At 37.2% G+C, this 24538-nt stretch overlaps 1 protein-coding gene across 3 annotated transcripts in view; it reads left to right on the forward strand.

Moving 5' to 3' along the window:
* OSBPL6 (oxysterol binding protein like 6) overlaps positions 1 to 24538 on the forward strand; it is a 92846-nt gene that overhangs the window by 50301 nt on the left and 18007 nt on the right. Inside the window, exons 4-17 of one of the 3 annotated variants that reach the window (XM_005415889.2) lie at positions 1315 to 1437; positions 3692 to 3745; positions 4411 to 4524; positions 4641 to 4805; positions 5324 to 5456; positions 5897 to 6000; positions 6846 to 6938; positions 11677 to 11751; positions 15974 to 16139; positions 17104 to 17234; positions 19269 to 19376; positions 21709 to 21846; positions 22722 to 22809; positions 23008 to 23261. In XM_005415889.2, the coding sequence (XP_005415946.1) occupies positions 1315 to 1437; positions 3692 to 3745; positions 4411 to 4524; positions 4641 to 4805; positions 5324 to 5456; positions 5897 to 6000; positions 6846 to 6938; positions 11677 to 11751; positions 15974 to 16139; positions 17104 to 17234; positions 19269 to 19376; positions 21709 to 21846; positions 22722 to 22809; positions 23008 to 23261 (1746 nt within the window). The remainder of the gene's footprint in view (positions 1 to 1314; positions 1438 to 3691; positions 3746 to 4410; positions 4525 to 4640; positions 4806 to 5323; positions 5457 to 5896; positions 6001 to 6845; positions 6939 to 11676; positions 11752 to 15973; positions 16140 to 17103; positions 17235 to 19268; positions 19377 to 21708; positions 21847 to 22721; positions 22810 to 23007; positions 23262 to 24538) is intronic. The other 2 variants (XM_005415886.2, XM_005415887.2) reach the window with 2 other exon arrangements.

The raw sequence follows: 24538 nt of genomic DNA on the forward strand, positions 1-24538 counted from the left end.
GAAATAGAACATTGAAGCAAAACATGGGGAAGTAAAACAAAGCTGCATTTTGAGTAGGGGATTTACAGACAATGAGATAATTAGTTCATGGTTATTCAGGGGAAACTAAGCTGAATGAAGGTTTCTATTAAAATTTATGGCAGTATTTATTATTTGGGATAGAGCTTTTCACCCTTCTCAAAATACCAAGACTTTATTCAAAATTATAGTTTTGAAGCTTGCTGTTACTTTTGCAACTATATTTTCATTACAGTAATGTTGATGTTATCAGGGCTGTGTAATTTATTTGGAGGTGTTGTGAAAGACTGACAGCACTTGGCTCTGAACAGTTTTGCTGGAAATGTGGAGGCAATTTTTTTCCCTTTAAATGTTTGATGCTATATGACCTCCTTCTCTCTTGTTAACTTTTCATAACATTGCTAGGAGTTATGACAGATCAACTGAGAAAATGCAAGTTTACAGCTTTGTAAGGTATAATTAGTAAAACATAGTCTGAGAAATCTGGCAGTAAGAGATTTTTTAACTGGTGTAGAATTTTTTTAATTACAGTAGTAGCAAGAGGATAGAAATACATTCTAAGAGAAAATATGTCTCAATCTTTTCTCTTTAAAAATATTGTTCTTTACCTGATCACTGTGTTACATTGTAAATCTGGCTTGAGCTGCACCAGTCACCATGCAAAACAAGTGGTATGTACCAGAAATATGCTTTAATTGGCTCCATGAAAGGCATTACAACTGGTTGTATCTCAAATGATACTGTTCCTCTGTTTTTCTCTAGAGAGAAAATTAGTTAGCTTTCCTATAAATTTCTCATAATACAGTGAAAATGAATGCAGGGAAAAAAACCTTTTTGCAGATTTCTGAAGGCTCAATTAGCAAGTGAAACTGTCATAAAATGCCTTTGAAGATTATCACTAGCTACACTTAAAATCAACAATAAAGAAACATCTTCTGCTAGTTTTTCTGATTTGGAGGAAAAACTGGGGCATCCAGAACCAATGTAGCTTGTACTTTAAAGATCCGAAAATCTAAATTTATTTATAATTAAGAAATATCACAAAGGGCACTCTTACTATGCATCTTACCTGGTAAGGGTTAAACATCTGAAAATGTTTGTATTTAATAGTTTTAAAAGTGATACATCTAGACATAATATAGTGACCATGTAGTTTGGTACCTAAATAGGTTGATTTAAAAACCTGGCTCCTCCTCTTTGTCTTGCATTGAAGAATTTGTGTCACTCTTAAGTGCAATTTTTTGCCATGTATATGCAAAATTAATTAATCAATGTGTCTTCATGCTTTTTCATCAGGAACCTGACAGCTGGGAAATAATAGAGGGTCTGAAAATAGGCCAGACCAATGTCCAGAAGCCAGACAAACATGAAGGTTTCATGCTGAAGAAGAGAAAATGGCCATTAAAAGGTTGGCACAAGGTAAATGTCTCATAAACCAGTCAGAACATTATTACCTTATTTTATTAGCTGGGATTTTTTTGTCTAAACAAAATTAGGATGTCAAATAAATACCCCCGATTTTGGTGTATGACTTTTTCTTCCACCTCTGTATGGAATTAGTTTGCAGACACAGTTCACAGCTCTCAAATCACAGCCCCTGCTGCCTAAGGTTGTATTTAAAATCCAGAAGGAAGTTGTGAATAAAATTGATCTGACCCTCCAAAAAATCAATTAATGAGGTATATAAGAATTTATGGAATAAACCACTGCTCCCACACTTTTAAAATACATTATATTAATGTGTTACTATTTGGCAAAGTGTCTATTTTGGTAAGGAACTAATTTATAGGAGAGCAAAAGAAGTCCAACTTTCAGAGTTCTGTAAAGGCAATCACTGCTGATGATCTAGATGAATTTAGAGCAGTTACCTGTGTAGATAATTTTTTATGTGATTAAGAACTTCACATTTTAGCATCCCCTTCTACTCTGCCTTACATTTAACCTTGGGAACTATGCTGAGCTTAAGTTTTGAAACTTTGGTTTTGTTGATAAGTTTATTTGTTTTGCAACGCCGGCCTGGGTATCTTGGAGTTTCTGTAATAATGCTTTTTGCTGAGAGTCAGTGAGGAACTTCAGAGACAATGATTGCAGCATGTGCTGTGTTAGGGTTCTGCTAGCAAAGCCATATACGACATCTATTGAACACTGCATGTCATATTCTGACAGTCCTGAATGTGCTTTGGTGGCATACCAGGTATAATGTGCACAGCTTGGTGAACTTATCATCCTCTGAAGTACAGTGTGCATTTGAATGAAATTATGATGAAAGGTAATTTTCTTTTGTGTATGCAGCTTAGAGAGACAGAGCAATATGACATGAATATCATGTTCTTGTGAAGGTTGTTAGTGACCATACCTATGAAAAAAAACCCCAAAATGTTCCTGGTTTTTTGGCATCTTATTCAAGAAGTTATATCTCCAAATGTGCTGGTTTCAGCTGGGGTAGGGAAAAGCACTGTTTTCCTGCCCTGTGTGAGATATTGCTACCATCTGTTGTGTGACTGGCAGAATTTCTAGAACCATCTTTGAGGGGGATTTTCTGCTGTCCGACTACTGACCCTGCTCGTAGTGTTAAATTAGCAGGTTTACCTGAGGAAACCATTGCCCTTCCTTCCCATGTCATGACCGCTTTGAGAATCAAGCAGAGTATTTTGCTGTGTTCTGGGATTTTAACATAGATTAATGCTTTAGGTTACACTCTAAAAATATGAGTTATTTGCTATTACTTTGCATGTTTTTAAAGTTAGTGATGATAAACATGAGTTAGCAAATGTCATTTCAAGTCCAGTTTTCTGCTAGGCTTTATGCTGTGTGCCAAAGGCTGCATTAACTTGACTGCAAAGCAGCTGGAGTGATCTGGTACAGACAAGCTAGGGCAGCTTTAATTGAGGGAGAACTACAGCTTGAATAGGGGATTCTGGTCAGAGCAATAAAGGTGCAGCAATAGTACAGGCATCATCAGGTTAGGCCAGTCCTGGTACTCATGTCAGTGAAGGTGCAGTGGCTCAGCCTGTATCACCAACACCTGAGACATCAGCCTTCCCATCACCTGGGGATGGTGCTGGGAACGCTGCAATATTTGTTCTGGCACTAATACCTGGATTAACACTAGACAAGGTGTCTTCAGCACAAGTTGCAATCTCATCTGTACTTCACTGAGTACAGGTCTGCCAGAAGGCACAAAGTTTGGCATGGTAGACCAGGGTCTCTCATATGGGCTTCCTTTTGAGATGTAGATCTTGCACTAGGAAAAACTTCGCAGTTTCTGGATAGGGAAGGTAGGTTGCTAATTTGAAATGTGACCAGCTTTTGTGGGAAGAAAAACAGGAACAAAATAAGGAAACAGATATAAGTCTCTTGTCTTACAGTCTCTTAGAAAGTTTATTACATTGCCTGGAAAACTGAAAAAAACCCCACCTTCATTATCAAAGTTAAGCCTAGAACATCATGTTGAAAAAAGAGAATCTAGATTCTTTTTTTGTTTAAAAGATAATTGTTGTCAAAAAACAAGCAAGAAAATTATTCAATACTGTATTTATCCTCTCCTTCCAACCCCCAAACATTCCTTAATTTTTACAGGGTAATCCTTCTCCAGATGAATTGTTGTACACAGTATAAATTGCATCTGCTCATTAAGAAAGAATGTTGTTGGATTTTTTTCTTATAATTTCAGAGGTTTTTTGTCCTGGATAACGGAATGTTGAAATATTCAAAGTCACCAATTGATGTAAGTAGAGCTGAAGACTTTAAAACTTCTAATGAAGTTCTGCCTGCTCATATTCACTCTAGGCATATTTATGAAAGTACGCACATGAAAGTTGTTGATGGATTTAAAGATAAATAATGTAAGATTTTGGTTATCTCTTCCAAGAATTCTACCTCTTTTACTTCTGTGGAAATATAAATTAAATTAATAAGGTAATTTCTTGAACAAAGCTGCTTGAGAGATTAACCTGACCATATATTTTTCTTTTCTAATTTTTATGTCAGTCAGAGCTGATTATTCTGAGACATGTGGATAGCACAAAGAATTAATACCAGTCATTTATATTTGATACCAATAGCTACCAGGTCCTAGCAGTAGAATGTCAAGTGCTGTCTAATTTTCTCTGCTTCTCACTTACCTGTACCTGTGCACTGGTGTGAACAACCTAACACACCCAAACTTTGGAGTTGGCTTTGTACCAGCATTTCTTGTGAGATAATTTTCTCTGACTATAAATATGGTAACTGGTTAAAAGGTTAGTCTGAGTGCAGCTTTATTTTTTAATATGGCTTTATGGTAAAATGTTATAAAATGGGAAACCATTTCAGTACTAGATAGTTTTCTGTTAAATATATAGAAAAAGTGTGTGATACTTCTAAATTTTTGCCCTGATGTTTTTATTTTAGATACAGAAAGGAAAGGTCCATGGGAGCATCGATGTTGGTTTATCAGTCATGTCTATAAAAAAAAAGGCTCGCAGGATAGATCTTGACACAGAAGAACATATCTATCACCTAAAGGTAAAAAGTAAAACTACATACTGTTTTTTCATCTCAGCAAAAACAAATAAAATTGTAAAGGATTGTGAAGAAAAGCAGTGTCTTGGATGCTTTCTTGATGGTAAATTTTTCTCCAGGTGAAATCACAGGATTCGTTTGATGCATGGGTTTCAAAGTTGCGGCACCACCGGTTGTACCGTCAGAACGAGATTGTGAGGTCTCCCAGGGATGCCAGCTTCCACATATTCCCCTCAGCATCTACTACAGAGTCTTCACCAGCTGCCAATGTCTCAGATGGAAAGGTGTGCAGTGTTCTTTGGTTGAAAACTCCTGGCTTGCTTGTGGGCAGTTTCAGTGGGCTTTTCTTCTAATGCCAAAAGGACAGGAGCTTCCACTGTGGGAACCGATCTCCAGAGGAAAGCTGTGAGGGTGTGCAGCTGAACTCAGCTGAAATACTCTCTAATTTAGCCTTACTTCATTAGAATGGGCTGCTGTAGAGATCTTGCAAAGTATTCACCACCCATGCAATTTGCACCAGCCATTGACATCAGGTATAAGTCTGTCTCTCTGCTGATTATATTCTCCCTCTTAAACAGCAGCTTTCCTAACTGGTACCTGGCACAGTCCACTTGTGCAGTTCCTGGTTTCATTCTCCAACATGCTATTCTGAAAAATCTGTGTCTTTGGGAACTATGGAGACAAATCACAGATTTCACTGAAAAAGCAATTCATAATTTGGTTTCTATTCTGAAGTAATGTAGTCATTACACTGACAAAGCAACACAGCCACAGTAAATGTAAGCATTTTATTATGCTTTAGGTGCAACAAAATAACTTCCCCTGGCAGCCTCCTATACCTTGCAGTAACAGCCTTCCTGTCACCTGCACTACTGGTCAGAGTAAAGTAGCAGCCTGGTTGCAGGACTCTGAAGAGATGGACAGATGTGCAGAAGGTTAGACTTTATCTTTTCATGCCTTGTTCTTTCAGCAAAACCTCTTGTTAATATAAGAAAGAGTCCTGTAAGTAAAGTGGTTATGTTACATCTTTATATGAACATGTAGTAGCTCTTCAGGTAATTGGAAGCTTTCACCTTGTGGTGGGAACTTTGCTCTCTATATGTTTTGGGATGTTGCTTTTAAAATTTATTGTAATAATCTGTGTTATTTTGGTGGATGTCATTGTTCAAATGTGATCACTTCTTGAGGTCCAGAGTTGTTGCTAACTCCTATAGAAATAACAAGTGTCCAACAAAATAAAACTTTTACTTGGATACCTTACTACAAGGGGTTTGGACACTTAACTTATATAATGCAATTAAGTGCAAACAATGGACACCATGGCAATAAAGTCTGAATTGAAGCACCTAATGTATTTTTACTTTATATCTCTTAGATCTTGCTCATTGTCAGTCTAACCTTGTGGAACTCAGTAAACTTCTTCAAAATTTAGAAATATTACAGAGGACTCAGTCAGCACCAAATTTCACAGACATGCAGGTAAATATGATTGAACATAAATCATTACACTGAAATATTTGTTCTTTCTGTTAAGGGAAATATAGAGGTGGTGTCTGTTAACTCAGAAGGTTTTTCTGAAGTAATAGTGAATCTTGGATGAAATGCTTACGTTATATGTCTGTTTTAATCTTGTGTAATACTGTTTCTGTTTCATGTGTAAACAAGTAATTAAGATGTATTCAGTATTTGAGTTAAATAGGACAAATCAAATGATTAAGTAATGTGCAAAACAAAACTGAGGACTGTTGCAATAGAACACATGTATAAATTGAAATTATATTTAAGGAGTTTTTGTTGTGTTAAGATAACATTTTAAGTTTTTTAAGGATTGGAGACCCAAAGACCCTCAAAGATGAAGTTGCATGCTCTAGAAAAGGGGGCATAGTACAAAGGTCCCAAGTTTTGGACTGTTTCCCAGTTCAGGGTGAGTTTTCCTTTTACCAGAAAGCAACAGCAGATCCTAAATCTTAAATACTTTCTTCCATTTTCAGTGAATCTTCTTGTCTGTACAAATGTCTGAGTAGTACCACAACAGAAATCCATGAGCATTTCAAGATCATGTCCTAAATATTATGTGCCCATGAAAAGAAGGGGCACCAGTAGTTTTTCTAAAGGAGCTAACTGTACCACGTGTTTATGAAAGTGTACAGATAGCTACAGCTGATCCCTGCTCCAATTTCAGGCCCCAGCAGCAGCATTCTTATCCTTACTTTCTAATTTGTACCTGTCTAATGCTACAATTCTTTACTAACTTGCTGTATTGTCTGTGTTGCTTGTGTCAACTTAATAGCACTTTGTTGCTTTTAACTATTTGTGTAATGTAGGCTAACTGTGTAGATATTTCAAAGAAAGACAAGCGGGTCACGAGACGATGGAGAACAAAAAGTGTCAGCAAAGATGCAAAAATTCAACTTCAGGTACTGAATGCACTATGTTTTACTTTTCACTGTACTTTAAGATTAAATTCTAAGCATGAAATGATGTATTAGCTGAAAGTAGGAAGTCAGTGTGCTGTCTTTCATGTTTCTGATGAAGTAAATTAAATCTCAGTTTGTTGTTCAAAATCTAGAGAAGATAGTGAGAAAAGTACTGATTTGATTTTCATTCATATGAAAACATTGCCATCTAGGGAAAGGAGGGAGATCTGAATACTAGTCAGTTAAGGTATTCAAAACTCAATATACACACACCATATGGGGATATTGCTATTCCAAATCAAAGTTGCAAAGAAGGGCAACTGCCTTCAAGTGAACAAGTGACATCAAGTTAAAAGCAGAATGAAATACTAAACACACCAGTAGTCTTTGTCAAGACCTATACTTGGAGCATTACCAGTTATAAGTACTTTCACAAGCCTTCTGTTATGGAAAAGGCTAATATGGAACAAATAAAATAACCAAGAAATAAATTATGTGAAGGAAGAATTTACTCCATCCTTCCCTAGAACTGAAACCACAGAATTAAGCATAATGTGCATGTATTGCTGCCATGTGTTTTGTTGGAAGCACTTGTGTATTCTGAGGTTTGATCCAAAACCTGATCTTTTTTATAATTAAACAACTGATAATGAGGACTAGTCAACTGGCTTTGGGTGCCAACAATCACCACTGCGATGTCTGCTACTGAGTAAATAAATGTCAGCAACTTTTAATCCATTCAAATATCTTGAAATTAGTAAAAACTTTGAAAGCTTTTAATATATCCGCAGTAGGCACATTAAGGAGTTTTCATTTAAGATCAATAATCTTAAGGAAGGAAGAGGCGATAGTTGCATCAGCTTTCTCATTGCAGCTCTTGTAGTTTATTTTTCTTTTCACCTATTATACTTTGATAATCACAATGGTAGAACAATGAAGCATCTGTTGGGATTAAAATGGTTTATAAACAAAGGAATTTTTGTGATTGATGTCATGTCATGCAATTGAAGGATCACAGTTTTTCCCTGGTGCTGAATAACACAGGGAAATTAAAATATCAGTAAAATGCTGTGCAATATTAGTGCAAGTACTTTGTGCCTGTGAAGAGTCAGTCGCCACTGCATGTTCTTCTTTCATGCCACAGTAACCTCAGAGAAGTCCTATCCACAAAAGTGATGAAAGCAGTCAATGTATTATGATTTATGGTTGGTCATAGTGAATAATGAGCTGTTCCCATGTTACCTACACTTTGCCAAAGTAGCACTGGCCTGGGCTTCCATCAAACTGCTTTTTGTGGCTTGGCAGGGGTGTGCCTCAGCTCCTGAAAATTTCAAATAGGGTTCCACTGAGACAGTTTGTGTGCATGGCACTGCTCTACATGGGTCTGTCACTTCTGGATTGATAATGAACTCTGCCTAACTTGGGTCAGCATTAATTCCTGCCAAGGTTCATGCTGCAAATATAAAGCTTATTTTGTTATGTCACAGTATTAAGTTATTGTTGTCTGATTTATAAATTAATTTGCAGTGAAACAGAAACAATAAAATTGTTCTAAATTGTATGGAAGACAAAGAATACTTGAGGGCTGCTCCATTATCTTGCCTAGTTCGATAATCTCAGTTTATTCTTCCAAGGGCTGTGCTGTCTCCTGAGTGCTAGATCTGTGGTCTGTAGGAAGGTGGCCTCATTGTGTTATTCCTAATTGGCTTAGTCTGCCACTAAAACGTGGATGTCCTCTGATGCCTACAAGCCCTTTAAGCTAATTCCCATTTTGTTCTTCTGTTAGACACTCCTACTTCTTGGTCTTCCTTATTGCTCATTATTTCAAAGCTGCTTCAAGTCTTTCTGAACTGTTTATCAGGATATCCCCAGCTGAGAATCATTTTGTCTGATTTGTGATCATTGTTTTCACGATGCTCACACATGATTTGCTATTGAATGGTTGACATTTGGCACAAGTAAGATTTCTGTTATACTATTACTTTCCTCATACCTCCATACATCCCGTTAGTTTTCGGGAATAATGCTAATTTTCACAAACTAACTTTAAGCTAGTTTCACTGTTAATTCCATTTGGAGTACTTGCAACTATTTTTTTAAGATTGAGCAGTTTTTAAGTACATCAAAGACATTCTGATAATACAAAGTTGAGAGCATCCTTCTGGGGAGCATAAAATTAGGGAGCTTTATATAAAGGTGTGTGCTTTGTTAGTGATGGAGAATGAGGATGTGATTTCTGCTGTCTCAGTATCCTCTGCATATGCGGCAAGGAAGGAATTCTCCCATCCAGGTTTTGTATTGTACTTGTGAACATACTTTTGTTAATGAGATACCTTTTGTTGGATTCCTGCTAACACGTTCTTGCAGTATGAATGCTAGGTGCATAATGTATGTAAAACATACTTTTTCCTGTAAGTAAAGCTGCTTGATTTGTTTCCTAGACATTAATATTTACCACTTAAATATGCCAGTTTTGTGTGCAGTTGACTTTGCCCACACAGCTGATCCCTGTAACTCGAGTGGGGTTGCTCCCCGAAGTAAAACTAAACACAGCATGTGTCTATACCTTTGCAGGTTTGGGTGTTTACTATTGTTAAGTTGTTTAAAATTAACAGCTGAATTTACAGGACTTTACTCAAGAGTAATACATTCATTGCTTCTCTTAAGAAAGATTACTTTTATGAAGGAGGTTTATTGTGTTTTTAAAAAGCCTATTTAAAATTTTGTGAAAATGGCCTGCAACAACAGGTTAGTTGATCTGTATTAATTCATTTGACAAATTATACTTCTGTGCAAGAACTGAGTCATGGGTTTTGTTTTGGGGATTTTTTAATGCTTTTTTTGTGGTTTTTTAAAAATTTATTTCCCTTTGAGTAAAAGGCTAAGTTATCATTCTCATGACAGCTTCAAAGGAAGAAAAAAAAGACATTGCTGCAAAACAATAAAGAACCAGTGATATTTTGGTTTCCCACAGAAGCTCAAAGTTCTAAAGTTCAAGACTTCACAGGGGGAGTAGTTTAATAGAGAGCTGTGTGTTATGGAGTAATCTAAAAAATCATATTGCTTTACTGAGGCTTTCAGCTCAGAACTGAAACCAGACCCAGACTAGTTATTACTTTTTCCCTTAGTAAGTATTTCTTTTTATGGCAACTCAGATTATGACCTCACTTTCTATTGTGTTGAGGAGAGTGAATGGTTCTGCAAAACTGACTATTCCCATTTTAATAATGCATACCTTCATTAATGATCTTATATACATATAAATTTGTGCATCTCGCTCTGTACATAGGTCTGTCCCTACTATTTAAATAAGAATATTCCTCCATACTCTTATTCACAGGATGGAAATATTTTTGTGGAGCACAAAGAGCTTTACATCATGCATATGATCTGTTCTCTGCTTTAACATAGTTTGTTCTCAGTATTTTAGAGGTTATGCACATGTCATTTTAATGTGAGAATCGTATAAAATATTGCAACACAAGTCTTTTACTGTGATCATTAGACAACCCTTCCAACTGTCAGTGGCGTTGCCTCTAATATCAGCCAGAGGGTGAAGTGTTGGCCATTCTCCACTGTAGCAACCCTACTGGGAATGTTATAGAAGCAAGACAGTTCAGCTAATAATTGAAATACGATATCCTGTTCTTCAGCATGGTGTCCATGTATCCAAGCTACACTCTGTTATTTTTATGACCATTAGGCTTCTTGCAGAAAAAGTAAAAATGTGCATAAATCTAAAAATGACGTAGTGACTAGAGGATACAGGGGAAGAAAAATGTAAAGGAATTGAGAATTGTTTACTAAAGGCAGAAAGGTGTATTTCCTAGTCTTCCAAAATCTTAAAATGGCTTCAAAATAATGGCATTTTGATTAAAGGTTAAATAGAATGACTTTATGACAGATGTGGAGCTCCCTCTGCATTAGACACTTACTTCCTTGACTTTAACATACTGTGAAAATTTTCTTGCAAGTAAAATAAATGTAAAATTAAGCAGGATGAGGCCACAAGTTAGACATGCAGAAAAGGAAGCAGTTGTTGAAATACTTAGTTTTTATTTGTGCTCCTTTATCTGAGTTTTTGCCTTGGTTTGGAAGTCAAGGTTTCAATAATGTATGGGAAAAGAAGGTGGAACTTTAGAAAGTGATTTATGGAGAAAATTATTCAGTAGGCTCAAGGATGGATGTGGAAATGCCAGAGCTATGTACAGGAATGTTTACTTAAGAAATCTCACTAGATAACATACACACTGAAAAAATTTACCATTGAGCTGCATGCATCTTCAGTGACCACAGTTTATGCACTTCCGCTATTGCAAAGTGATCTCTTTCAGAATTCATCTTCTAAATGGTCAAGTGGCTCCAGAAGGAGTTTGATTTTTGTTTTATTTTCTGGCATGCTGTAGCATCCTTTTTGTTCTCTTATTCCATTATTCCCTTATAACTCTGAATGGCAATGCTAGTTGAGGGTTTTTTTTTTGTAGCCTTAGTGAGTGCACTGCAGTCCAACTCATCTGGAGATAATTTTAGTGAAGTATCCAGCTTTTTATGTCTCTGGCATGCACAGCTGAAAACACATGATATGTCCTCAACATGTGTAGGCCATAAGAGTTAACAAAATGGAAACCCACTTAAAGACTCTCCCTCTCCCTTTTCTGATCACCTTTCATCTTCCTGTGTCCCATCACCCCTTCCCTTCTCTTTTTCTACTTCCTTCTTTTCTTGCATTCACTGTCAGGAAGGGCCGGCACCGAAGGGCCAGTTCAGCACAACACGACGCCGGCAGAGACTGGCAGCTGCCGTGGCTACAACAGTGAGTGGATTTAAAAATCAAGGGATAGCTCTAAGGATGGGAAGCTGTGTAACTTGATTGTGTAATAAGCTTATGAAAATGTTCCTTGCACTTTTTGGAGGTGTCCATGCTACCCACTTTCAGCTGAGTTTCTTAGAAGTGGTGAGGCCCAACACAAATGTGTTCCATAAATGTGGGTCTGAGCTTGTTTACATGGTATGTGTCCCTCCTCCTCCTTTTTGTAAGTGCAAGTGATAGACTCAGGCCCTGCACGCAATAACAATAAGTCTTTGACAGACTATACAAAATAGAAAAAAAAAGATCAAATTCTGTTAAAAGATGTTGTGACAGTTTTGGCAAGACATAGAACTAAGGAGATTTGTTGCAAATATCCATGAAATTATAACATTTCCTTATATTTTTATAAGTAGTATAAGGTTAGCCTTTTTGTTTGAGGCACTTTCTGTTTACGTTCCATAATCCCAAAAAGTCATATTACTACCTCAGTGTCTGTATGTAGTTTTGCTAATTCTCTAAGTCTTTGTCAGAAAATAGGGAGCTATGAAATCAGCACCAGGTCTGGGAATTAGTTGTGAGAAGTCCTGTTCGTGAAACTGAATTGCCATCAAGAGGATATCTTCAGCTGCTGCTTTATCAAGAAAGTACTCATTAGGAAGGCCCAGTATAGACTTTTGTACTAATCCATCAACAGATAAGTACAACAGCTAGATAGGGAGGACTGTTCAGCCACAGACTCAACTGAGCTTTAAATGCAAACTCCTTATCTAGCCCAAGCAGTGAATGTCTTCACCAGGCTGAAGTATTCCAACTGTTCCAGGCAGAAGCTAAAATCCCCTAGGTCTGACATAGTTTCTGCTTAAGCATAACTATCTTGAGCTTCTGCTACCTGAACCACAAACTCAGTTATTGCAATGTTCTTTTAAAACATATGAGACATATCAGTGTTTATCCAGCTTCGAAATTAACTAATCTAAATTTATTCCTCTGTAATCAGTTGACGCTGAATGTGTGCTCTGTAATTGATTGCTGTTTTGACTGTGTTGTTCTCCTTGCCTAGGACAGAAATCTACCTGATTCCCAGTTTACAGGGCTGAGCAGTGTTGGTGTGAGGCTGTAACCTGAAGGCTCAGTAGCAGTTAAACAGCTTTGGCAAGGGCTGTACTCCTTACCTAGGGAGTGCTTCAGTAGACAAATGCAGCTGGACTGGGGTTGGAAGGCACTCAGAGAACAGGGAATGGCTGAGTTTTTACCTGCAGCTCAAGTGAGGACCTGTTGAGGGAGGTTTTGGAGGAGCTGGAAAAGATGCAAGAGGAAGGAAAGCTAGAGGCACCAAAATGACTCTGAGGCTGTTGCAGTGCTCCTGGCCATGGCCTGTTCTTCCAGGCTGATGCACAAAATGGTTGTTTCTCCCAGACAGTGAAGCTGTGTGCATAGACTGAGGGATACAGAATTATATCAGCTAAATGCACAGCAGAAAGAGGTTTTCCTTACATCCCACTCGGCCAGGAACAGTCTGTTCCTAACTGAGCACGTAATTCTGAGGAAGGTGATGGATGAGTGGGTGCAACGCCTCTGGTGTAAAGCAGGAAGCTGGGACAAGGTTCATCTGAGGTTATGTCTAGAAGCATCTCTATGGAGAGAACTAGAGGGATGGATCAAGAAGCTAAATATTTTTTCAAAAACCTTCAAGACAACAACAATAAAAAACAACCAAAAAGCGAATGGGTAGTAAAGTCAGGATCAAGTCACCATTAATACAGAGAGAAAGCACAGCCATGAAAGGAGAAAAGGGGAAGAGAATTACATTGGCAGTGTTTCCTGGGCTGTTGCCTATTCAAGAGAATGAAAATGGCTGTTTAATGTGGTTTTATTTTCATCTGTTATGGAAAGTAGCTTGGAAACTTTTCTAAAAAATGCTTATGAGGAGAGTTCATGTCAATCAACAGTTCAGTATTTTTGGTTCTTGAATTTAAAGCAGTCAGCAAGGCTACTTGTCTCTGCCATGTGAATGTGTATTGCTTGCAAGTAGTGCGACATATTTGTAGAACATGTAAATTCTATTTCTAGGGCATAATTGAAAATAGTATTTTTTCAATGAACATCATTGCAAAAACCTTTATTTTCAGCCTGTCCAGCTGAGGTTTGAGGCAGAAATGGTGGATCTAAAGCAGATCTCTTCAGCTTGATTCATCAGAGAGTGACTAAAGAGCCCTCCTGCATGTGTGGGCAGTCTGCAGCTCTGCCAGTCCCTATGGGTCTGGGAAACCTCCCCCGTCACCACAGGCTTGTGGGGCTGGGAGGACTCTCCCTCAAGCTCTGGCATGATAGCTGGTGTCAGCTTCTTTCCTGCCTTCTGGATGGTCTGGCGGGTTGGGTATGTTCTCCATACATGCAGGTACAGTGTGGATACCTACTCTGCCCTCCTGGAGCCACCTGGAGCAGTTGAAGCTTTGTGATGCTCCCAGTCAGAGTTCTGGAAACATGCTCTCCCATTTAGGGAAAGGAAAATTTTTGGAAAAGAAATTTGAAATTAACCTAGGTTTAGCCACAGTAGTCCATTTACCTAATGTTGCTGGGCTCTTGAGACAGGTGATCTGGTAATTGTGAAGAAGATAAAGGGTTACATATCCAGTATGAATAGAAGGAATTTATTTTACATCTTCTGTTAACAAATTCTTCTTGATATGAGGATAAAATGAGGTCCAGTAAAAAAATATGTACTTTGTTGATATAGCTGGAAATCAAAATACATGAGAGCAGGAATAAAGCTTATATTAGATAGGTGCCATAGAGTTATTATTTAATGTACTATATGTATCTGGAAACTGAGAAAGAACAGAGTGGAAAAGCATGAGCACACTCATGAGTGGAATGATTAATAGATCCAACAGGATTTTGAGGGTTTCATTGGAGATCAGAACCTAAACCTAAAATGTGTACTGATGTCAGTTTTTACCGTAAGGAATTGATAAAACTGTTTCCTGATCTAATCAAATAACAAAGTGCCAAGTTCAACCGCTGATGACAGTGGTTCTAGAACTCATCTGTTGATAATAATTCTTAGTAATATGACTTTTTAAGTTATCTTCTGCTCTTTATCATGCCTTGGAGGAGACATTTTATATTTTTGCCCCATTTTTCATATTTGAATAATTACATTGGGCTGCAGTGTGAAATTCTTGCTTTACGCATTTGATCAATCTAATGAAATTAATTCGATTTAATGTACTAAACAGTGCTTGATACATTAAACAGTGGTTAATGACACAATGTAGTTCTGCATGTCTTTCTGTTGCTTTACAGTTGAAAATTGTGTTCTTGGCCTGATTTTCATATGAATGCATGTAAATGGTAACATTAAAGTAAAATATGAAATACTCTTGCACATGCATCACTTACATAGCAGTGGTAGCCATACAGTGCATATGTAGCACAGAGGCAGCTGCTCAGAACATGATACATGTATGTATAACTTAGAAAGTCTTTCATGTGCTTTTCTTTATATTACTGTACCTGAAAAGTAGAGGAGAAAGTGAAGTGGAAAGATAATAAACTAAATTCTTTGCTCCATCTTACTAAGCTGTATTTCTCTGCATTTATTTATGGTCCATGTATTTTAAATGCAAATCAGGTGGAGTTTTGATTTTATTTTGTTGTCATTGCTTATTTGTTTAGTTAAAAAGAAAGTAGCAAGACTGTATGCTTCTTCCCTCTTCATAATTGCCAGTACAGTGAGTTTCAATTGAAGATTTACAAGTATTTTTTAAAAACTTCAGTGATATATCTGATAATATTATATCCTATTTCTAGATCTGTGGAGGAACCTTCATACTTCAAATGTTGGTATTGCAACAACAGACTCATCTGCAATTACTCTCAAATGTCCAAATATAAAGGAGCATGTCTCATGGTTCAATTTTCCAGTAATCTTCTAAGCATTAGGAAATCATCCATTTTTTGTAAATGTTAGAATTTAAATACTCCATCATTAGCTGTTAGGTGTGTATTTTAGTCCTTCTTTTTTCTATTTCAGTGAAAAAATTCAAGAGAAGTCTGCATCAGCCGTGTTGAGATTTAGGAGAGCAAAATGTTACATATTCACTCTTGCCATATTCTTCACATTGTGAACTAAGTATTTTCAGAAAAAAATTTGTTTTGCTTCAACAGAGTCAAAAGTTTGGTTAAACCTTATACAACATTTCTTCTCTGTTTCTCACTGTAGGTCCCTTTCAGTGCTACGATGTCACCCGTTCGATTGCATTCATCCAACCCCAACCTCTGTGCAGACATTGAGTTTCAGGCACCCCCAAGCCACATGGCAGACCCTCTGGAGTGCTCTACTGAGTACATGAAGCTTCAAGAAGAATTCTGCTTGATGGCACAAAAAGGTAGCTGGAGATGCCAAGCCTTCCCTGTAATGTGCTTCTCTGTTGTGTTTCTTCATTGCCCTTACTTAGTTATGGCCAGGGCTTTCATCTGCATTGGGTAACACTGTATGAGAGTTTTTAGCTGTTCAGGTGGCTTACACAAAGGCAATTTATATTAACCTTCTTATATTTTCCATGCATGTCATAAATGTAGAGATAGGTAAACTCTGAAATTGTTTTCCAAGTCTTCTGAACTGCTTTCTCCATTCTGTAAATAAGTGACTGAATTTGAAAACGTTTTTTTTTCCTCAACAAAATGTATTATTTCTCCCCAAAGAAGATTCAGAATGTAACTGCTGCACATAATCCTGTGAAATCATTTTTGTGCAATGTTTTCTATGTCAATGGAATCAATGGGAAAAGAGCTTATTACAGGAATGTACCTTTGAATTGCAATTTTATTGCCCGTAAGTGAATGGCCCTACAAATGAAAAATACCATTTTAAGAAGGTTTTCTTATCAGTTTGCTGTTATATAACAAGCATAGAAAAAAATGTGAGACTGACATCTTAAAAAATTCTAAACCTGTTTAAAGACCAAGTAATCCTCTTTATTAGTACAATATTAAGTCTAGAAGAACTGATGTGTCTGTTACTCTGAAAAGTACAAATAAAAACCAGAAAGAAAATAACACACATTGGATGCAGTTTTTCCAAAATTGCACCTTTCCATATGTTCAGCACCAAGAATATGCTCGGATGAGATCTGTGTGAGCATACAGTACGCACATTGCAATGGCAAGCTGTAAGTGTTTGTACTTAATTTGGCACGGATTACTTGAAGTTCAGGCCCTTGTTTCAAATGTCCATTACTGTGGGATGGAAGTCTCACTTTCTGTGTTTATTGCTGAAATATTGTAAGAGATGTCAATGTGATTTCTGTAGCCAAGAAAACACCTGTTTTATTTTTTTTTCTTTTTGCTTAGTGCATTCTCTTTTGAAGTCTGCCTTTAACAGCATAGCTATAGAGAAGGAGAAGCTTAAACAGATTGTTTCAGAGCAGGATCTTACAGGCCACAATGCTCAAATAGCTCACCTCAGACAGTCCCTCTCTCAGGTATGTTCTTGATTTGATTTCAAGCACATCTATCTTGCCCAGTGCACGATTTCTTTTTTATTTTGGCCATTTCCTTTCACCTCAAAGGAGACAAGCAAAAGCCAAGTTCTCAGCCAGAACTATGGCATATTCTGTTATGATGTAGATCTAACCTCACTGCATGTGGAGGTGAAGGATATAATTTGTGTAAGCATGTATCTGTTATGGTTTTCCAAAGTAAAGAAAAAGCATCAAATGTTTTTATGCAAATGCTAGATGTCTTTCTTGGAGCTGTTCCAGCACAGCTAAGGAAATAATCTTGTTCTTGTAATTAAGTTTTACATTTTGACCATATATTGTCAGATTTGTTTTATATGTCCGTGTCTCTAAATGCAAAAGGAATCCTGGGTTGCAATATAGTCATGGGTAAATTGGATTTCCAGATACAGACCTGTTAACTCTCCAGCATCTCTTCCACTTAAGCTAAAGGAAAAATTATAGTTTGCTTTAGTGGGGGAGAAGAAATTAGCAACAATAAGTCCTCAGGTTGCAAAATAACTCAATTTTTCAAAATTCACTGTCAAGGAAGCATAAAAGCATTTGCTGGATTGGTGTGGAGGACTGCATCTGCAAGAAGTATGAGCAGATGTTTAAAGACAAATCTTTCTATAGATGCAGATGCATATCATGTTATGCAGATTGATTTCTGTGTATTGTGATAAAAAAGGGCTAGGAGCAAGAGATAAGGTAACAGTTTCTGGTTATTGACACAAATTTATCTAAGACCTGTGCATATTTATTGAAAACTTAGATGAAATAGGGAATCATGTTTTCTTCTTGGTCCTGGTCTCCAAGGTTAGTTTGAAAGTCACTGTCACACATTAGTTCACAGCCGCAGTGGAGAGGAAGTGGAAAATTGACTGTGACTGGGTTTGTCCAGTCTCATGACCAGGGATGACCTGTAGAGCTGTTGAAGAAGCTGCTGTCAGGCTGCTGTTAGGCATTACCTTCCCTCTCTGAGGGATGACAGCTAGGAACATGCTCAGACCATTTCAGAACAAAGCAAAATTGGGTAATTTAAGCTGTTCAGTGACAGCTTAAACTTACCAATTTTCCTTTTGTCTTTCTTTGTTTTAGTACATTCATGCAATTGTTCCTCAGTCTGCAGTAGGGGGAGACAGAAGAAAGTTCTTACTCCATTGCAAAAATCCTTTTCTACAGAAACAAATTGTCTCTCTGTTCTTCTTTTCTGTAATCCTCAGTGTTGGGGATATATTAAGGTTAAGTCAGCCATCTTCTAGATATGTAGCATATTATACTTCTGGATTTCAGAATCTCGCTACACTAGTCCTTCCAACCAACAAATAATACATATTTATGCACCCAAATTTATAATGTAGGTTGGACTTTAAAATAGGAGAAAAATCAGCAGATAGCAAACACCAGTTAAATTCTGTTGGTATTTGTGATACTGTAGTGGATCAGTAGTTTGAAATAAGTACAAAGGTAAACCTGTAAAATTGATCTGGGTTGGTAGACAATGATACTAACAATTATGTTGGTTTTACTGGAAAGGAAGCAGTTTCTGTTTGCAGCCTCTGAGTGCTGATAACCTTGACTCACAAGAGGCTGCGTAGTTGTAAAGAAACAATTGCTTTTTGGACATTCTGTGGGTAGTTCCCATGTATTGTTCTGCAGTTTCACTCTTCGTTGCTGCATTCACTGCCCATTTCCATAATGTACATAACCCACCAGTACACCTGCCAAAGAGCTCTCTGAAGAACTGAGGTAGAATGCCAGTGTTACATTGTGGGAGAACTTCTGTCCCCCCATCTCCTGAAAAACAGTGAAGGCAAAGTAACCAAAGATGAAATCATGTTGGAGAGGATCTCAAAATAGATCTCTCCCTATAAATGAAAGAAATGAGGTTCTGTGATTTTTTTAGGAAATTACCGGAAAGAAAGTTTTTTCTTTTGTTTTTTCTTTTTTTTCTTTTTCTTTTTTTAAAATGTTTACATTTTAATTTTAAATGAAATGTGCAATCTTTATTTTAAGGCTCTCAACCAGAATGCTGAACTAAGGAGTCGCTTGAACAGAATACATTCAGAATCTGTTATTTGTGATCAGGTTGTCAGTGTAAATATTATCCCTAGTCCTGATGAGGTAAGACTTTGGCCTTTAATGGATTTAGAGTACAAACAAACCTTGCTAATTCTCACTAAATAGCTGAAACACACCTGAAAAATTATTGAATTTTTCACATTGGCAAATGTTCAATCATAGAAAAAGTCAGGTTGTATTTCCTTACCTACATAAAACTTCAGTCTCTTGTTTTGTGTATGTCAGACATGAAAGAACTCAGTTTGGTCTCTTTAGAGGAACAAAGAAGGACTCCAGTTTTGGAATATTAATTGTTGGCTGTGGGAATTAGTGAGGTTTTACTGTATTTGAATGTATCACACAGTAGCTAACCAATTCTGTACCTTAGTTTCTTGACAAATCAACAGAACAATTAATTATTTAATAATCTGATTTTGCAAGTGTCTAAAGGGCCTCACCACTCAAGTTTAGAATCTTGAGTGGTACTGTTAAAATCAAAAGGTTCAGTCCATCAACCAAGCACTGCACTAATATTTTGTACAACATCTAGTTTTTCTTGTTTTGCTTTCCTTAGTCAACAGATTAACAAACATTTGTATTAATAACAGTGAGCTTCCTTTGTGACAAATCTGAATTTGTGGACTGTAATATATTACAATTAGTATGGTCACTTTGGCAACCATTCTGCTTGCATTTTACAAAAATGTTTTTGATTTGTCATTTCCACTATTTTTTTCTATGCATATGCCATTTCAATTAACATAGCCTTGTCTCCTAGTTATTTCTTCCAACAAGCAAGAAAGGTAAAATTGTTTTTGTTTATTTGCTTTCTGAAAATGTTTAAACAAATTTTCCAAGAATCCAGCATGTTGGAGGATAGTAACAGAACATAGAAGTGAAGTGGTGCCACAGCACAGCAATCTACGGTGAAGTTCTGGGCAATGACCTTCTCTTCTGTTCTGTATTTTTTGTTGGTTAGCTGTTCCTTTTTCATTTGTTCATCATTGTCTTGGTAGAAGTAAGCCTGACTGAAGAAGTGTTTCAAAGTTTCCAGATCTCTCATTCACTTATCTTGCTTGTTTTATATGTATCTCTATAATCTTGCAGCACATAGATAATGCCTGTGTGAGGGTCTTTTTCAGGCAGGAGCATGTGTATTTTTCCAAGTCCCTCTAGTTTATGTGAAACCTCAAAGTTTTGGTGACTTCCTGTAATGATTACAGTACAATGAGACTGTTTTCATTTTAAGTCATCAAGCATCACAATCCGTCTACGATCTTATAAATCCTAATGAAAAAGGAAAGAGTTTTGACCTCTTGGCTTGTTTATGCTTTTTTGGGATGTTTTGTTAGTGCTTTTTGAGGTAACTGTATGGAATAATTCCGCAGAATTAAGATGTCAACAAAACCATATGCAGGAATTCTGGAATAAGATTAACTGGGATTGTGTTGCAATCTGAAGAGTTAACCGTGTTTCAAAGGGCTTCAGTAGTTTCATCTGTATTATCTCCCAGGGACAACATGCTGTATGAGTTAAGGGATTAAGTCCAAGATCTGTTTCCCTCCACAGCAACAGATCATGTGGTAAAATGGTACAGGGAGAGCATCTTAATTTTTTCTTAATGTGATAGCCTGCAGGGTAACATTGAAATCTGGTGTCCTACCCACCACTATAGGAAGAGGAGGGTATATTTCACTGTTTAAGCCTGCTGCACTACTGACATCTACATAGCACAATTTTGAATCTTTGACTTTGGTGTTACATTTCTTTTATAATAAACCATAGAGAGTTCATTTCTTTTAGTAGTATTGGTCAGTGTTAATGGCAAATGAGATTAGGAGTGTAAACATAGAATAAAAGCCCATAAAAATACATATTATAGCTATCCTCCTAAATATTCAAATATTTCAAACATTGTTACTAAACTGGTTCACAAGGTCATTTATTTGGAAAGTAACATAACTCCCAGACCTTATAAATCTTAATAATTAAATTTTAGTTGTATCAAAGCTAGCTCTCAGTGATGTAAGTTGTTTTTACTAGAGGTAATTGAATCTGAAGTTCATGGTTGAATTTGTCTGACACAATCCAACTATTGTCCACAAAATCAATTCTCTGCATAGAGAAGTAGATCTGCAATTTCATACTGCTAAAACTTGGCAGTAAATGCTGGGCAGGCCTCAAATGATGACATGTATCTCACTGTTCAAAATGCACTTTATTTTGTCATGCATAGTCTCATCTGTTAGGTACACACAAAGTCCTACTAACATGCTGTCTTTACTCTCTGGGCTTGTGTTTGGTATAGAAATCTTACTCAAGTGATTTACCCCTTCTACGTGTATTTCTTTAATATGAAAAATAATACTTTTACTTTTCTGTGCTTTATTTACAGACAGGTGAACAAATTCATGTCAGTTTGCCACTGTCTCAGCAAGTTTCTAATGAAAGCAGGCTCTCTATGTCTGAATCTGTTTCAGAGTTCTTTGATGCACAGGAAGTGCTTCTATCTGCCAGCTCGTCAGAAAACGAGGTAGGCTATGACAGTCAGTGGCAGCTGTGCTGCTGGACAGAGTTAGGGTAGTGCTACCACTAGTGATTTTTTTTATTTATTTTTAGTAATGCTACTTAGAATAAAAAGGTATCAGAATGTGTAAAGTGTAGATAAACAAACCTGAGATCACATAAAGAGGTGCAGGAGTTCCCTGAAGTGTAAAACTGAGTTGGAATTTAGTTGTGTCAGTGACTTATGTTTAGCACATGTCCTTTCTAGGCTATGGCAGTTCCACCTAAGGATGACATAGACAGTTACAGCTGGCTGTGCAGTTAATTAAATTTAGATTTTCAAATATTCTTTAAAAAATCTTCTACTACATATATGTATAAAATTATTCTCTGTAATGAGAGAAACAGACAAAAAAGTAATATTTCTTGAAAAAACAGTTTTGTAAAAAAATTTTTTTAAATATTCCTAATGCTGATGAGATTCTTGTTTTTCAAAATAATAGATCGATGTTTACATAATTTGTTTGCTGAAACATGAGTCACATTTTATTTGGTTCTTTATAAACAGCACAAATCTGACTATTTCTTTTCACCTCCCATCCCTAGTGCATTATGTTATCAATTTCTTTTCATCCCTGATCTTACTTGAAGCCACCTTTTGCAGATCTCATGTCTATATTTGGATAATAAGGAATTCAGAAACGTGAGGACAACATAGCATTTTTTTGACCCTTTTAGTGCATTTGCACTACGGACAGATTGAAACATTCAGTTCATTTAGCTAGTAGTTTTAATTGGATAAAGATTATTTTTTTAATACCTGTTTCAGTTAACTATTTTTGTCTGTTTTGCCAGTATATTTTATATGTATTTGAGTTAATGGATATTTTATTTATGTTTTAGGCTTCTGATGATGAATCTTATATCAGTGATGTGAGTGACAATATATCTGAGGACAACACCAGTGTTGCAGACAACATTTCTCGGCAAAGTATACTGTGTTTCAAACTTTGAGAAATTACCTTGGTTATATTCATGTACCAGAATTACTGCATGTCAAAACAAGTCCAACTCAGCTGAAAACAATGAAGTTGGGCTTGCTTGTTCTGGCAGTTATTTGGTTGAATGGAGAGCTCTGTTTTTCTTAGTCTGATGCTTTCTTATGACAATATTTTTCTTCCCTTCTCAGTTCTTAATGGTGAGCTGACAGGAGGCGCGTTCAGAAATGGACGGAGGACTTGTCTCCCATCTCCCAGCCCTGACACCAGTAACATCAATCTGTGGAATATTTTGAGAAATAACATTGGCAAAGATCTTTCCAAAGTATCCATGCCAGTTGAGCTAAATGAACCTCTGAATACCTTGCAACATCTTTGTGAAGAGCTGGAATACAGTGAACTCTTGGACAAAGCTGCTGAAACAGATGATCCTTATGAGCGCATGGTAATGCATTTAGTGTAGCACTTCTTCTGTCTGTGTTAAAAAGGGAGCTGTTCAGTGGTGTCTGTGCAGGGCTGTCCTCTCTTTCTCCTCCTGGTCACAAACAACAGACCTCCCTGCTGGGTCACAAAAGTATTGTGAACAGTTACAGGGGGTAGGTTTGATCTGAACAAGGCTGTGGGATTTTTTTGACCTCAAATCAAGTCCTGCTGTTGTAACTCATTTATTTAGGATTGATCTCATGCTCCATGATTGTAGATGTAGGCATTGGCAGTTTCTCATTCTGCAGCATCCTTTCCTGGCTTTTCAGTGGTCAAATCCAGCACCCTTCAAGAGTTAATCAAGTCTGTGGCTGCATTATGATCAATATAGGTGGGAATAAGATGTCCTCCCAGGCAATTTCTAAGAGAAGTTTCAAAACACCAGAACAAAGTTTGCCTGGGCAGCCTGACTTCAGCTCCCCTTTAAGTCCGACAGCCAGCAGCCTGTGCTCAGCTCTCAGGGTGCTTTGATCTGTCATGTCTCCTTTTCCTCAGGACATACAGGGAAACACTGTAAGGGGAAGTTAGCAGTGTTGTTGCTGGAGATATCTGCTGTTCCCTGCCATGCCTTGGCAGCACTGTTGATAACAGGGAGGAGAGAGGTTGCCTTTGGCTGTCGCACAATCACACACTCAAGTCCCTGAACTGCTGTGTTCACTCACCTGCAGGAGAGTGAGGAGTCCTAAACACTGAAGAAGTTGAAGCTACCTTGAGAAAGGGTGTTGAATTATTCATCATCACATTGTTTTCTTACAAGACTCAGGAGGTGATCATAGTGGGTCTCTTCCAACTCAGAGTATTCTGTGATTGTGTTCCTCACAAGAGGAGGGAGATTCTGTAAGGAATAATGAGTAAAGCAGGCTGATTGCTGCCTTTGTTGAAAAGTTTGGAAGGTCAGTATTGAAGTAGTAGGGAGAATTCCAGAAGGAGAAGCCATGGTGCAGCTGAAAGCTTCCTTGGAAATGTGGATTCAATCCCCTTCTCTGCTACAGATGTCTACTGCAGTACTTGGGAGTAGAAGCCAAATCTTTAAACAGCATCCCTAAAAATGCAAACTGCACATCTGACCTGAAGCATATGGGACTGCTTGGAAAAGAGCTGAATACCCAAAGCTTGTGGCAGGAATGCTGTGACTATGTTACTGCTTGTTCACTGTTCTCTGAAAGAGCAGGACTTTGCTATCTTCAATAAGCATCCAAAACTTTTTTTTTTTTCATACTGGTCTGTATATCACAAGGA

Source organism: Geospiza fortis, unplaced genomic scaffold (assembly GCF_000277835.1).
Source record: "Geospiza fortis unplaced genomic scaffold, GeoFor_1.0 scaffold112, whole genome shotgun sequence".
NCBI classification, from domain to species: domain Eukaryota; kingdom Metazoa; phylum Chordata; class Aves; order Passeriformes; family Thraupidae; genus Geospiza; species Geospiza fortis.